General features: G+C 36.9%; 1 protein-coding gene across 3 annotated transcripts in view; it reads right to left on the bottom strand.

Moving 5' to 3' along the window:
* The window catches only part of RTN4IP1 (reticulon 4 interacting protein 1), a 43,075-nt gene that overhangs the window by 25,607 nt on the left and 395 nt on the right, over positions 1–17,073 (bottom strand). Inside the window, exons 1-4 of one of the 3 annotated variants that reach the window (XM_036414918.2) lie at positions 16,401–17,069; positions 11,294–11,445; positions 10,445–10,513; positions 9,408–9,532 (exon numbers count right to left, since the gene is read on the bottom strand). In XM_036414918.2, coding sequence (XP_036270811.1) covers positions 9,408–9,532; positions 10,445–10,513; positions 11,294–11,445; positions 16,401–16,683 — 629 coding nt within the window. In that variant the 5' untranslated portion in view covers positions 16,684–17,069. Of the gene's footprint in view, positions 1–9,407; positions 9,533–10,444; positions 10,514–11,293; positions 11,446–16,400; positions 17,070–17,073 lie in introns of those variants that run through there. The other 2 variants (XM_045573385.1, XM_036414919.2) reach the window with 2 other exon arrangements.

The raw sequence follows: 17,073 nt of genomic DNA, 5'->3' as shown, positions 1-17,073 counted from the left end.
GTGGAAGTAGCTGTGCTTCTATTTGTCATGACACATTGTGTAACTGCTAGTTGTGGGTCCCTCTTTGCCTTGGCTGCTGGGAAGTATGGAGAATTTTGCCACCGGTCTCTAGAAAGTACACCGTATTCTGTCTACAATCTTAGCCCTAGTTTCATTTTAGATTTTTCTCTCTTACCCAAATTACAGAAGGCTGGTTGTCACTCTTTTAGACCAAGCAGTCAAACTCAAAGGCTAACATGGGCCAAATAAACAAGGTTTAGTTTATATGGGCAGTAAAAAACAAAAGCTTCCATTTTCATAGAAACGATGATTTATTTACATAGAGACATGCTAAATACAAAGGGCTGAAATATATGAGTAAATTTTAACATAAAATAATAGAACATTTTAATAAAAATTAATATTTTCTCTTGAACATTAACTTACCAGACACTGAATAACTGCACAAATTAATAAGAGTAACACAAACAAACCTATTTTTCTTATTCTCCGAAAGGAAAATACTTCCTGTTCCGCACAGCAAATAAGTCAGTATAAGACTAATGATGCTGCTAAAATATTTGCTGCTAGTATTAATGGAGAGAAATGGTGTGCCTGCGAGTAAGGCACTTAAGGGTAATCATTCACGATTACCTGCTTATTGTGGCCCATTCTATGAAAAGTCAAACTCTCATTTAAGTTCTTCACAATCTAATCTTCATCTGAATTCTGACCCCTCTCACTAATTCTCACAAAACTCCCAGCAACATGATTATAGTAATCAGTCATTGGCGAACATTGTAGTTCGTTATTAATAATTATGTATAACAGTATATTGTAAAATTAAATTACAAAATTTTTATTAAAACGTTTCTTAGATACCATTATATTGGCTGGGCAGAAAAATATTTGTTGTAGGCTGCATGCGGCCCGAGGGCCGAGAGTTTGACATGCTGGCTTTAGATCTTAAAAGTTATTAGTAAAATTTCTGAGTCAGCTGTTCCCTTTAATATTAATACCATTAAATGTAATTTTAAAAGTCTCCTTGTACATTTATTTCTCACAGAAGAATTACATTGAAATTCACTAAATTATAAATTATAAATAGAAGAAACTTTAAAGATCAATTACTCTAAAATCCTTCAGTTCACATATTTAATCGCGTTAGTACTTAAATGAAGGGAAAAAGCATTAAACTGCCTCACTGATACATCCAAAGATTAATTCAGTCACAATTACCCTCTTATTGTGGCCCATTCTTACAGAAAGGCAATTAGTCAAACTCTCATTTAAGTTTTTCACAATCTAATCTTCATCTGAATTCTGACCCCTCTCACTATTTCCTGAACAGAACTCTCAGCCACCCTGAGTCCCTCATTTCTTACCTCAAGTCCCATGTACATAAGCTCATTCCTCAGGCTCTCAAATGCCTTCACTATCTGCTAAGGTCTCTCCTTCCTCTGAAGGCTCAAGTCCAAGTTTTCCTGCACAATACTCCTGAGATAGCCCCACACCTGATACCCTGCCTTTGGCACATTGTTCATTTTCATTCATTCACTTGTTTCCCAAGCTATTCTGCAAAGTTTTGAGGACAGATCTCACATTATGCCCAAGCACTGGGCATACCACCCTAGATGTAGCAGACACAGTGGGGGTATTGCTGAGTAAAAAAGAAAAAAGAAAAAACTCATGGACAACAGTGTGGGTGATTGCAGGGTGGAGAGAGTAGAGGGAGGTGGGAGAGGGGATAAATGGTGATGGACAGAGACTTGACTTTGGGTGGTGAACACAACTACAGTGTACAGGGGGGAAAATTCTAAATTAGCATTTTATCCTATAATTAAGGCAACAATTGCTATTGCCCAAATGAATAAATCACCTGGCTATTTGAAAGACTGCATTAAAGTTTATTCCAGTACAGAAACGGACTTTCAATAATTTTTAATTCTCTGAGAATGCTGGATTTAAGAGGATGCCAAATATAATGGTTGCTTGAGGATCCAACTGCCACATAGGTCTCTGACCTCATTATTGTCAGTTCATTGCTTCCCTCTAATTCTTGATCCAAAGCAGTATCATTCCTCCAAATTAAAATGCAAAAATGTGTTTCTCAGCAATGCCTTGGCAGCAGAGGGAGAGCTGCAATAGCAGCTTCAGTTCTGGATATTGCCACTTGATGGCGCCTCAGTGCAAAACAGGAAAGGAGCAAGCCCACTGAAGTCTGCATACCACTGGTCGGCTTGCAAAGAAGCCCTGGGGACATAGTATTCGCTGGTCCTGCAAACTCCATGTTCTGTGCAGGTTCAACCACGGCCCGTACTTGGCTTCAAACAAAGAAAGTCCCACAAAGGGACTGCAGGCAAAATACATTGCCAAGCCAGCACTAAGTCCGTTGATTCTCTACAGTGTAAAGTCCTGTGGCTAAACTAACTATTCTTGTTGTACTCTTCAAAGCACTTTCACTACAAAGGGAAAGCTCTGCTGTGCTTCCCACAGCTGCCCTTCACTTACGTGCTATACTTGGAATACTTTCTACCCAGTAGCTACAATATATACTCAAATATATACTCAAACCTCATTAAGTAGAAGCCTGTTAGAGTACAGAAAGGCATGCTATCAATATATTGCTTAGTGGTTTATACAGAGCAAGTGCCAGAAAATACTCTAGTTACAAAAAGCACTATAATTCAAAATTGCCAAGATTTTCTCTCACATTTCCTAAGTCCACATACAGATCTTCTTTTGAAGTCAGTGAGAATTACACTGTGGCAGACTTATTAAATATGGACAAAAGTATGAATAATTATTAAATTGCTTATGTATTCTTAAATCCTAAAATCTAATTTTATGTCATTTCTGCCCAACTTCTGAATTCTTCCTAAAATACATTAAGATGCTAACGCACTACTGGCTTTTTTTTTTTTTTCTGACTAACTTTTTACTTAGCATTTTGGCACCTATGTCTTCTATAATCACGTTTTTCAATATTATATGAGGCAAGGGTATCAACACCCTAATTGTCTTACAAATAAAAAAATACATGAAATGTACTACAAAATAGCAAGAGATCCAGAAGTAGGGAATCATCTTTCAAACTTGTATATTCTGGGTTAGCCCCAGAAATCTCTGAATGCCAGGGCTGGCACCTAGAAACCTGGGATCCAGTCCCAACACTCCCACTGACTATCTAGGCCTCAGATTCCCTACCTGTGAAATGATGATCATGAAGGTATACAATAGGAGTCAAGGAAAAAGAATTAGCTTTTTCAATCTAATTTAAGCTTATTTTAGTTTCTCTGCCTTTTAAACACAGAAGAAAATGACCTGCACAATTCCCCTCAGACCCTTGGGGGAAGGAAACAGCCACATCATAAGAGCAGAATGCCCTTTATTAAGTCCTAATAGCTCAGAAACAAAGATGATTTAAATATGGCTAAATCTTCCATCAGTAGAAACAACTGGTCTTTCAAAAATAAGGATGATGCTCTGGTTTGGCTACGTTGAAAGGGTCCCGGGTTTGATTCTGGCCAAGGGTATGTACCTTGGTTGCAGGCTGGATCCCCAGCCCTGGTTGGAAATTGTACAAAGGCAACCAATCCATGTGTCTCTCTCACAGACATTTCTCTCTCTGTCTCTCTCTCTCCTTACCAATCTCTCAAAAAATCAGTAGATAAATATCTTCAGATGAAGATTAAAAAAAAAAAAGGATGACACTGAAAATGTATCATTTCATTTTCAGACACTGCTTTTTAATCTGGGCAGGGGGCGGAGCAGAGAGGACGAGTGAAAGATAGCAAAGTATATCATAATATGCTAAGTTAATTCCCTGAAGTGAGTGAGAAAACCGATCTGAATAAGTGGAATATAGCTACAAAACAAATCAACCAAACATGACTGAAACAGCCTGGACTTGTGTCCTTCTTTTATGCATCAGTAATTCATGTAGACACATTCCCCAAGTTATAGAAGAGTTCATGTGTGAATTAGTTGTTTGGAACTTTAAACACATTTTCCCATGAAAACAAGGCTATTTATACATCTTGGCAAGATGCCCAGGGTAGCAGTTTAAAAAGGTTTAGTTAACCCATAATGAAACAAGAACCTCATGCAAAGTATTAACAATGATTCTGTGGGAAATGTACTCAGAATTTCAACCCAGGGTACTGGGAACACATCTCCCTAAATAGGATAGGCAGTGGGAACTGGTTCCTTCAATATGGTACAGGATGGAGGAAGAGGGATGAGGACAGGATCATTTAGGATGCAACAAAAGGATGAATGAGAGAGAGAAGTGATGAGGCCAGAGAAGAATTTACCATCAATCTGACAGAGTTCAGGACATGCAATCTCAAAATATGTCACCTAAACATATTGAATAGTTTAAGCTGAAGGTATCGTCCATGTATATGTGAGGTATACATGCCCATTAACTTTTATTGGTTTTCCTCTTGTCAATCTTTTGTTCCAGGGCTCTCTGCAGAAAACTCAGAAGGGTAGAGTGAAAACGATTTTTCCTCCCCTACTAATCACAATCAGTTGAAAGTTCTGTCTCTTCACTCCTACAGTGTATTATACTTCCCCTCTTCTCAGATGAGACTAGACTGAGCTGAAGGAAAGTTTTTTTAAAAACATATTTGCTTTGGGTTTAATGGAAAATACTGATTGTTCATTGTAATTTCTGAATAGAATTGTTGTAGGCTACCTTAATATAAGGATGTGGAAAGGATACAGAACAGACTCCCCAAGGTGTGCTATTTTGGTATGTGGACTTTTTTTTGTGCTGAAAGCAATCAAGACACTTTAGTCTTAAGAAAAAATTTTATCTCCCCCTTAAAGAACTTAAAATTAGGGCTCTTGCCCATTCTAACCGTTATCACCAGAAATAACTGTTTATGACCTATCTCTAAAGCAGGGTAAACTTCTAATAATTACTGAATATCTGAATGACCTTCCTCCCCTCTGAAGCCCTAAGGTGACTTACCTCATTCCTAGCTCAGAATGCCTTTTATTGCTCATTTTAACTTTTTGTCTCTGAACCTCTCATGTATGTGGAGTCTTGGACTATCTCATGTATATGGAGACACTATGTGTGTGTGTGTGTGTGTGTGTGTGTGTATAATTCAACTTGATTATTTTCTCTTGCTAATCAGTCTCATGTCAATTTGTTTAGCAGATCAGCCAAAAGAACCTAGAAGGGTAGAGAAAAGTCTCTTTCTCTGCATAATGGCTTCTAGGAATATCCCAACGTCCCGATAATATGTCCACAGAAATATATTGCTGGGCTCCTCTCAGGACCCAAAGCTTAAGCTTCATCGGCTATGTAGGAGAGGGAAAATATCTTTTCCCTCTACCCTTTGAAGTTTCTGGCTGAGGCCCCTGTAAAAGATGATAAGACAATAAGGCATTATGAAATTTTATTATGATACGATTGAGGACCATTGTACCTAGCACTAGATTATGAGAGCGATGAGAAAGGACATGGTCAAACAAGGTTTGAGATGTACAGAACCAGAAGTCTGTATATCATAATATGCTATATTTCTACAGTGTAGAAAGTCCTTACAATTAAAAGACATCACAAATCTAAACCTAAGTCAGCTTGCATTTATGGGAAATGCATCGCTGCCAAGGAAACATAAAAGTAATCACAATCCTCCAATTCAGCTTTCACTAGCTTACCCTATCCTAGAAAGTAGGACACCTTAGCCTCACCAATCACTACCTCCTCACCAATCACTCCCTGTTTCCATGTAGGCTTTTCTAACTTCTATAAAACATGCTCTTGTCCAAAATCCCTGGGGAAGAGTGCCCCACTGCTTGTGAGGCACTGACTTCCCCCAATGCATGGACTGCCTTCTCTTGAATAAAGAACATCAAACTGGTTACTAAATTGTATTACTTTTGCCACTTGACACCACTAAAGGGAAGACATCAACAAGTTAATGAGGATTGTCAGTTAAAATGCAAAGGTATGTTAGGTTTATTCACTGCAGGACAAAACTTCAAATGCCTCAAAACCTGTAGCTCATATATTAAAGAAATTTTAAAGACGTTTTTCCAAATTTGACAATCTTAAATTTTACGTGACATGAACATAAAGAGTTGTACAGTGAAATGCAAAAGAGCAGGATTTGTAAATGATTATCAGATGTTGGCTCAAGATAAATCACAGTTAACTGACATTAGGAATCTACAGGAAGGCAGGGTGATAAGCTAGTCTTGTTTTGCTCAAGTTGAGTTTCAGATACAAAGGGGACACTGGTAGAGAAGTTGGGGTTAAAAACATAACTCTGCAAGTTACCAAAATATATAGAACTGAGAGTAAATGAGATAATCCTGGGAGATAGAAATGATGAAGGGGGACACCAGGAAAAGAGTAACAGGAAGAAAGAGGGAAAATAGGCTTTAAAAATGACAAGAACTGGTCACAAAGGTGAGAGGAAAATTATAGGAGCCTGGTGTCCCTGAAACCATTGGAAAGGTGAGTATTAAGTGGTCAATGGTGCCAGAAACTTCAGAGTTCAAATAACAAGAACTGAGAAGGCCCTAGCTGGTTTGGTTCAGTGGCTAGAACATCAGCAGACTAAAGGGTCCCAAGTTCAATTCTGGTCAAGGGTGCATACTCAGGTGGTGGGCTAGATCCCCAGTAGGGGGCGTGCAGGAGGCAACAGATCAAAGATTCTCTCTCACTGATGTTTCCATCTCTCTCCCCCTCCCTTCCTCTCTGAAATCAATAAAAATATATTTTAAAAAATATATCTAATGTTAGCACTTTTTAAAAAAATTGTATTCATTTTAAGTTCCCTAAGTTATCTATGTGTTCCTATTGAATAAATTATGAAGAAATGATGATGGGCAGGTAAGAAGGAAATCATTTCGCCTGAAATTTTCTAGTGATAAAGTGTGGGCAAAAATAACATTTTATATGACATTAATATTAAGTTATCCCCTTGGTTCACTGATGCTCAGGTTTTGCAAAAATTATATAACTAAAAGGAAAAGGTAAACACCTTCAAACTCTTAGAAAGCATTGTCTTAATTTCAAAATGCTGTTTGTCAATAATCCCAAGGTGCTAATGGGTATTTTTATCATTGCTGGGTTTTGTTTTTTAATTAACTTGTTAGAAAAACAGACTTTACACATAATAAAATATACAGATAATGTATTACAGAATTGTACTCCTGAAACCTATATAATTTTATTAACCAATGTCACCCTAATAAATTCAATAAAAAATAATAATGAAAATAAAAACAGACTTTAAGTCCTTAATAACAAACACAGACCTGCTTTGTGCAGACTAAAGAGTGTCTTAATGCCGGTAGCTAATAGAAAAAGAATTATTGCTTAGAGAGGCCACTTTGGATACTGCAACCTCTGGGTTTAGGTATAGTAAAATTCCACTCTGGTAGTAATTTCTTCATGTAGAGTATTTTTCACGGTATTTAAAGGGCCTTAATTAACTCTCTCATGTGTTTCTCACAAATAAGAGGTTGGAAAGGTAGGCCATTATTACCACCCATGTGTAGTAATTTCCGTCAACTAAAAATTTTTAGAGCACCAGGGCCAAACTCTCACTGCCATTTGGAACAAAGGCATCCTGGGTCACCATGCACATGGGAATGTGACTGAAGTCTATGACGTGATCTAGTGAGGCTCTTCACAATGGATACACTCCAGTTTGGTTAACTGGACTAAATCAGTGAACAACGCAATATAATATAAAATCACCTTATAGGGGATAAAACTTTCCACTTCTCACAGCTCTCCTAACACTTACACTTTCCTACATTCAGTACGTAGGAGGAAAGTGTGAAGAGACCATAGATAGCATGCATATTGTTGCCTGATTAGTTAGCAGCAGAGAATAGAAGTCAAGGCTCTACTTCTCCAGTTCCAAACCATTATTGTTCAAATAAAAGATAACACAGAATTACTCAAAAACCCTACAATAAAGTGGGGGCATACATCTGTGTATCTGAGAAAAGAGAGCTAGATCTGTTTCTAAATTGTTTTCTTCGGGGTACTAAATAAAAATATGCCTGGAGCGCCCTGAAATTGTGAAAGAAATGACAGATCTTTAACCACATAGTCATGTGGGCATAGAAAGTATAATGCTTTTAAGGAAAAACAAAGCAATAAAACATCAGTGTCAATGCAGAGCCTACAATAATAAAAATAAAGGTCTAAAAATCTTGAATAAGATTTTTGCAAGGTTATTAACTGCGACAAGTCATTAGAAAAATCTATGTGGTCAAACTAATGTAATTTAAACAAAGTGTTGAGTCAAAATGGCAACTTCAAGAAAGATAAGCCTCGAAGCTTAAAAAATAAACATGGTTGACCTTTAGAATAAATATTTGCTTTGAATTCTACGATAAAGGGTAGCACCTCATTAGATGAATAGCCTTCATCATGCTGCTTTCAGGAATACAGCTTTCATTAAATCCAATGCTCTGTAACTCAACACATTAAATGTAAAGTGCAATGTTTCACAACAACAGGAGTATGAAATGGCACAGACTTCAGTTATTTTATCTGCACAATTCTTAGCAATCAAAAACTAAGTTATTGGATTTTATTGAAATTTGACCTATAGCTCTCTCCCTCATCACAACCACTAAACTAAACGGTTCTTAGATCCTAGTTTTCCCTATGATACCAACTTTCTAAAATTTGAAGAATATAATCTCATTGTTAATAATAGTGGCCACTATTGATTGAGTGCCTCCCATGCATCACAACCTGTGCCACTAGTTCTAGTTGTATTATCTCATTAAAAACAAACTTACGGAGGAGAAGTGACCAAGTGGGCCACTCAGTTAGAAACAGCAGATCTGAATCTGAACTCAATTTATCGAAGATATTTCTACTCACTATTGTTGCTAACTTAAACAAGCATTACATTCAAGGCCTTGAAGCACCAGAATTAACCTAAAGAATACCAAGCATTGAGACTAAGAGACCTCAAGATTATTCAGCAGTGTTTTGCATTCTCTTTCTATCTGCTTTTCATAGACGTTTACAAGTATGAGAGAGCAACTCTTGGTAGAGGTAGGAAAAAAATACCCGCTCCTTTCCTTAGAAATAATATAAAGTGACTCTTAGCCCTTTTAGGTATCTGGTAAAAGCCACAGACTTTCTTCCCCAAGAGTCACATAAGATTTTTCTTGATTTTGGAAGGTTCAGAGTCCTAAAGTCCATCTATACATTTCAATTTTAAATTTGCATTTGATTGAACTAAGAATCAATAGAATAAAGTTAAGAAAGTGCAAAATGACACAAAGAGAGTTCATTGGAAATTGTTTTAAATGTCAGCACAACTCTGCTCATGTAAGTGATCCTAGTTTTAATGCTTCTGATAATCTACGCCAAAAACCTTACAAAAGGAAAGGGAGAAGGTTTAGATGCCACCATTGATACTTACCGTTTTCCTGCGCAATTTTTTTCATTCAGGCCGCCAACCTTGTTTATGGCAGACCAGGCTGTGAGAGCCACATATGGCAAAGAGGCAGCTTGAGTATGAGTGAGTGATTTGGGCTTGTGAGAGACCTAGATTTGAAGATAACAGTAAAAATAAGCAATGACTTACAAACTTATGAATGCAATTAAATACATTTACTTGCACAGGAATTCAACCATTCTCATAGATAAGTCTATAATATTCTACCAGGTTCAGAATCTATTACATACCCTACTTTAAGATTATCCCTAAGGAATATTCTCCAAATGACTCAACCTGCCCTCCTGGGGTCAGAAGCTCAGTAATGTTTTATAGGCTACATTATCAGATATAGCTGCTTAATTCAATAATCCCACTAGTCCTGACTATACACAGAAATAAATCCAAATAAACCTTGAGCCCTCATAAACACATTGTAACTTGCTTTTTATTATTTATTTATTTATTTATTTATTTATTTTTAGATCAGTTGTTTCCTTTACTCCCCTTTACTGGAAGGTAATCTTTCCAGACTTTTTCTAATCTTAGTAATATCCCTTCTTCCCTCCCTCTGTAGCCAATTTCTGCAATGTTAACCCCTTTCTCTCTATTCAAATTGTCAGACTTCCTGACTGTATTTGATTAGATTCCTGTTTTTAAGGTTCCTTGAAATAGTTTGATACTTCCATGCTTCTGTTTATAATTAATCGGTACACTTCATTTGGTATATTTGGTTTCCACTACTTACACTGGGTAAAACCAAGAAACACAGCAGGGTTTCTAAATCTCACTCCAAATCCCTGCTCCACAAGACAAAGATACCACTTTGGCAGGCAGTGTTATTAAATGACATCAAATACTTCTCTAATCTTTCAAAAATTCCTATTCTCTATCTCAGCTCTTTTAAACCTATCCATTAAACATGAACCTGATCTGAAAAAAACCCACAATTATTTCAGAGATATTTGTCAGTCTTTGTTTATACTTTCTAATGGCATTTCAGCACAGAACTGTTGAATTACCTCATTCCCACTGACTACAACAAACTCTGAGAGAGTGCCTTGTTTCCAGGGAGGAACTGCAGCCCAGACCTGAAACACACACACAACTTCATTAGAAACAAATCTTTAACCAAAGTTAAGCAGGAGGGTAGTCCCCAATACATACTCCACCCAATGAGAAAAGCACAAGTCAGCAATACAACCACCAAAAGTTATTTTTACATATAACTACTATTATTTAGTATGATTCTGCACTTGATGTCAAGCCACACTGGAAGCAGATGCCAGTAAATCCCGTTGAATTTGCTGACTGCATACTTGAGAATACCACTAAGAGCACAGTCTCTGGGGCATGAATCCTGGCTCCACCACTCACCAGCTGTGGAACTTCTGTGTAGCTGTATAGCTTGCTTTCCCCATCTGTAAAGTGGGCCTGACTGTACTTACTTCATAGAGATTAAAGAATTATTTTATGAAAAGCAACAAGATCAGTGTTACCTATTATTATGAACTCACTTTAATTTCTTGGTGTAAAAATTCAAAGTGATAAGTGACAGGTGATTATACCAAACTTCAGCTAGCCTATAAGATAGAAAATTGTCACTTAAAGATTCTTTCAATGAAAAGAAAAATAGTCCCAATCATACAAAAAGTCCTGTAATTCTTAAGCACTAGATTTAGAACACTTGAGTGCAGTCAAGCTATTCTGCCAGAACCAAGGATAACAGAGACGAAAATAAGGGTTCCAGCCAAAGCTCAGTATATTTGTTGGAAAGAGGAGGAAAGGCCACTGATATGAAATATATTTCCAAAGGAAGCAGAATGAAATTTGCATACTTAGAAAAGGAATAGCAATATTCTATAGCTCACCTCATCTCCAGGCTTGAAGTACTTCACATCAAGTCCACATTCCATCACCACACCGGAGACATCCCGACCCAGAGTCAGGGGGAATTCTTCCCCTTTGATTTTAATATGTAAAGGGTCACGTTTCATATTTAAAGCTGCAGCTCCGTAACCACCTATAAAATACAGTTTTATCTGTTTCTTCCAAAAGAATGGGATGATTTAAAAACTACCTACAGGGTATAGGCCAGGCATAATTCTAGATACTCTGGATGTAGATTGAAAATAAAATTTAAATTTTGTTTTGCCACCACACAAATCATAAAAACAGTGAGTGCCGAAGGGGGGTGGGAGGCAGAAATGGATAAAGGGGGGATAAATGGTGATCAAAGGAGACTTGACTTGGGGTGGTGAACACAGTACAATATACAGATGACGTTTTATAGAATGAACACCTGAAACCAATATAATTTTATTAGCCAATGTCACACCAATAAATTCAATAAAAAAGAAACAAAACAATGAATGCTGTTTCTTTCAAAGAAAATTACTTGGAAAATTATAATCACTTGTTAAACTAAAGCTACCGTTGCTCAAAATGTTTAAAATCCAATTTTGAAACTGCCTTCAGTACTTGCAGTATTTTGTCTTATAGTTTTAGTTCGTTCTTTGAAGATAGTTTCCTTAATTTATTCATTCATAAACTTTTTAAAAAATATTTTATTGATTTTTTACAGAGAGGAAGGGAGAGGAATAGAGAGCTAGAAACATCGATGAGAGAGAAACATTGACCAGCTGCCCCCTGCACACCCCCCACCGGGGATGTGCCGGCCACCAATGTACATGCCCTTGACCGGAATCGAACCTGGGACCTTTCAGTCCGCAGGCCAATGCTCTATCCATTGAGCCAAACCGGTTTCAGGTCATTCATAAACTTTTTAAACAACAAAGTTGTTGGAGCCCAGTCTGGTGAAGAAGAGAAACACTAAAGCTGTTTAAAGTTAATAAACCAATAAATAAGGTATAGTTATATTTGACACTGACATTGGTCTGTAAGTAATGGCCCCCACCTCCCAAAAAGTATTTGCAGAACATCTATGGATTAAGTCCACAGATTGATTCGCCAGTAAAAAGGACCACTCATCTGCACCTGTTCTAATACGTTAAATCAAGTTAATTGCTTTATTATACATATCCATTTATTTTTAAGAACATTTACATAAATATCAGCTAAGTAGAGCTGAAAACATTCTGATCATATTTTTGGTTCAAATAAGTTGGCTACTCTATCTACAATAATTCTAATATATAAAATGGACTAGCTGGTGTGGCTCAGAGGTTGAGCATCAACCTATGAACCAGGAGATCATAGTTCAATTCCCATTCAGGGCACGTCTATGCTACAGGCTCGATCCCCATTAGGGGATGTGCTGGAGGCAGCCAATTAATGATTCTTCCTCATCATTGATGTTTCTCTCTCCCCGCACCCCCCTTCCTTTCTGAAACCAATTTTTTAAAATAAATTATATATATATATATATATATTTCCAAGACACAAAAGTATCTGTAATTGTCTCCCTACTTGACATCTTTTTGAGAACATGTAGCAAAGTTCTCCAAGATAAGCACCCTGTTTACCTTTCCAGTGTCATGTACCATAATTTAAATTCCAGAATCACTAAACCAGTCTGTATGTCTCCTTTACCCTGACCCATTCTCAGGGGTAGTACACATTAGGTAACCTTGATAGGAGCAGTTGTTGTGTGTGGAGGAGATACAGAGAATGGGAAGTAGGAGACGTGAGAGATGCAACTGAGATGGAAAGAGGATTTTTTAGTGTGTCTTCCTTCCCCCCACCCCCCACCCCCCTTTAAGAGGGGAGAAGCAGCAGTCTGTATGCTAATAGGAATAACCCAGTAGAAAAGATTCAAGCTGCAGGAGAGAACTGCTGAAACAATGCCCAGAGTAGCTAAGAGGTTGAATCTAGAACCCAAGTGGAGGGCTGGGCTTACAACAATGACAATTAACTTATAAAGTAGGAGGAAATGTAGGAGATGTAGGGCGAGATGCTAACAGGTGGGTAGCTTGCAGAGCTGTTTTTCTAGTAATTAAAAAAATATGGGAGAAAGTGTTTGAAAGTTGGGATAGTCCCAGAAAATCTAAGCCATCATGCCAGTATTTCACATCTGTCATCTAGCTAGTTAGGTGTACATTCTATCAGGAAAAGAAATTAAAAAAAAAAGCTTCACATGTAATAAAAAATCATGTTTTACTTTTCCTATCTTACATTCCATTTCCATCATAACACACATTTAAACAATTATTGACTGAAATTCCTATGTGGTTTGAGCAACAGAAGTAGGCATTTAGTCCTACCAAATATTAGCTGCTATTTCAGAGCTGCAAAAAAGCTTCAGTCCTCTCTGAGGTACAGACCTGCAGGGCAGAATTAGTTTTCTTGGTCACTGTGATACCAATGTATCAACTAACTAGCCTCGGCTCACAAGTATTAGCTAAACTAGTCCCAAATCCAAAATGCAGCTAGTAGTAACTAGTAGAGGGTCCTTAGGAGCTTCATTCCATTGTTAGAGGTAGTCAGTTTGATTGGGTCAGAATTAAAATAATTTGGAAAATCATAAATCTGTCATCAGTTTCAAAGCTTTAATTCCACCTCAAGAAACCAGACTGTTGGTATAATCTTATTGGCTGTATTTTTTATTTCAAAATTATTCTATTTCACTGCAGCATTCCTAGTAATGTCCAAAATATGGAAGTAACCTAGCTGTCCAACAGATGAACAGATAATGAAGATGTGAAATATATATATACACAATGAAATATTATCCAGCAGGAAAGAAGAATGAAATTTTGCCATCTGCAACAACATGGATGGATTGAGGGTATTAGGCTAAGTGAAATAATTCAGACAGAGAAAGGCAAATACTATATATTTCACTTAGATGTGGAATCTAAAAATACAAATGAATAAACAAAACAGGAACAGACCCAGAGATATGGAGAACAAGTTGATGGTTACCAAAGGAGAGGGGGGTGGGAATAAAATATTATTAAATGAAATAAATTTATTTAGCCATTTATAATAAGTTATGATTTTCTGTCCATCAATTATGGTCATCTCCAGGAAAACAGCCTACTTTCATCTTTCAAAAGAAAATAGCATGTCTTTGCTTTCTTTTCAAGGAAAACTGCTTCCTATAGTTTCCAAGCTTCTAGTTATTACTTATTTCCCCAAGCAACCATTTCAGATACCTTCTGCAACAGCAATTGCACATTCTCCAAAAAGAACCCATGAGTAGGAAATAGGGTAATTTGCAAATAATATTACCCATTCAAATCATAAACTAAGATGTCTTAAGAATACTATATAAAAGTAAAATGTTACAATATTTTATTATTAAATAGCAGCAAAAAAAGTCCAAATCCAGCCATTCTGCTGAAATTGAAATGTACACAATACAAATTATGCATGTGCATTCAAAGAAATGAAAGTTAGCAGTTCTAAAAAAAGACAAATGTAAATATGCTCATGGATAAAATACTGCTAATTTTAGTCTGTAATCTTAAATTAGAGTGAAAATGTAAAATGCCATAAAAATAATGACTGCATTACAACCACATATGTGAAGTACTGTACTGAAACAGGTAGTAATTAACAGAGTATACAATCTACCTTCCAATTTATACTCATTGATCATTGGGTGTAAACACTTATCATTGGATGTAAAACAACCACTTAAAGACATATCCTATAAAAATTTATCTTCACATCCAGTGTAAATGGAATAAAACAATATGTTCACATAGTGGCAGCAATTATGATGTCAAAGTGAACAACAAAAATACAGTAAGTCTTGACCCAAAATCATGGATACATTGTGACAGACTGAATACAAAAATACATATGAAGATCCAGTTATCTTATTCTAATATCTAACAAGGGAGATATATTCATAGCTATAACTCACACAAACAAAAGCCAAATCATTATTATGCATGTAAAGAAATCTAAGAACAAAAAATTTGAAAATTGCTATTCTACTCACACAACACCTAGAAACAAAAAGGAAGAAATTAAAGAAGATTAATTATTCTATGTTCACATACAGGATGGGGCAAAAGTAGGTTTAAGTTGTTCGTATAGAAAATAACACAATAATTAATAAATAATACAAGAATAAACTGTATTTCACATACAACTGTAAACCAACTTTGGCCCCACCCTGCACAATTGTTATTGAGGCAATCTGATGAGAACTGTAGGTCTACATATAGGTCTTCAAAACACAGATATGTGATAAAATTATAACTTATGTGGAAGCTTGTTTAGAGCACTGAGGTTAACTGATCAATCATCCTAAATGTGTGTGTGTGTGTTTTACTCTTTCAGAAGACATGAATAAGTTCCAATAAGCAATATTTTTGTCATTACTCTCCAAAGTTAAAGTAATTCACAAATAGTAATTAAGTTTTTCAGCATTATAATTACATACTATATATTTAAGGAATCAATAGTGCTCTTCAATCTTTGTTAGAATATCCCAAAAGAAATTAAGATACAGTAACATTGTTCCCCCTTAGGATAACAGAAAAGTGTATTTTAACAGCTGAGGCCAAATGCAACAGCAAAAAGGAGGAAAGTACTGCAAGGATGGAATTTCTGAAGAAATAAAGAAAGCTGTGAACAGTGAGAGAGCAAAGAAGTTATTACAAAAGTGCAAATTCTGAACTGATGTGGAAACATAACCATACCTCTAAAACCTGTGATAGACCCCAGAATATCACAAAACTCCCAGGAGAGGATACCATCAAGTTAGCTGTGCACACAACTCTCAAGTCCCAATTTACATGTTAAGGAAACCTGGAAGCAATTCCAACTTAACATTTTGTAAAAAATTAAAGTATACCATGGGCATTGCAATTTCACACATTTTGGAACTGCCTGCTGACATACTGTCAAAAGCCTAAAACCATTCCTTTGTGTTAACCAAAGAAGTGTAGTAAAACAACAATTGATCTTTTAAAATTACTGAATCCTGGCGAAATTCTTAAAAAAAAAAAACAAAAAAAAACCCAAAAAACCATAATAACGAGGGATGTCTTTCAAACTTACTTCTCATATTAACATCTATAGGATTGACACTGGCAGCGTGCACTTTGATAATGACTTCATTTGGATAGTGAATGATGGGCATCATCATGTTCTGAGTAAACCGAAGCACTTCATTCTTCCCGTATTTATCTATCACCCACGCGGGCATGACCGTGCTCCGCGGAGAGGTGGTATTAATCTTCCTAACGGAAAGCTTTAGTGTGACGTGGCTTCTCCAGAAGCAAACCGTAGCACACGCCTTTCTTCTAAGGACACAAGTCTTCAGGAATTCCATCGCGAACATGGGGTTAAGTTGCGTGCCCTGATTAAAATGCACTGAGATCGGATCAACCTGTCACCCCTGAACTAGGCCAAACACACTGTCCGACGGAGGATTCAAAAAATGAAGTGGGCCTAATGGAGCAAATGAAGGAAGAAGAATGTGGAATTAGATGGCTCTTCGCATATGCAATGCTCCAATTAACGTTCCAATCAGTATTTTGTCCATTCTCTCCCCCGCTCAACCCCCACCCCTTAAACACAGACCAAAATCAAAACCCTCTAGAACTCTGCCCCGTCTCGGCAGCACTCGGCGGAACCGACGGACTGCGCTCGCGAACCCGACGCCACAGAGAAAACAGACGCTTCCAAACTCCCACCGCGACCCCAGCCCGGAGTCTCCTTTCCACTCGAT

The sequence above is a fragment of the Pipistrellus kuhlii genome, unplaced genomic scaffold (assembly GCF_014108245.1).
Source record: "Pipistrellus kuhlii isolate mPipKuh1 unplaced genomic scaffold, mPipKuh1.p scaffold_m20_p_5, whole genome shotgun sequence".
Lineage (NCBI taxonomy): Eukaryota > Metazoa > Chordata > Mammalia > Chiroptera > Vespertilionidae > Pipistrellus > Pipistrellus kuhlii.
Note: the sequence above shows the minus strand (reverse complement) of the source record. Positions and strands in the feature narration are given on the sequence as shown.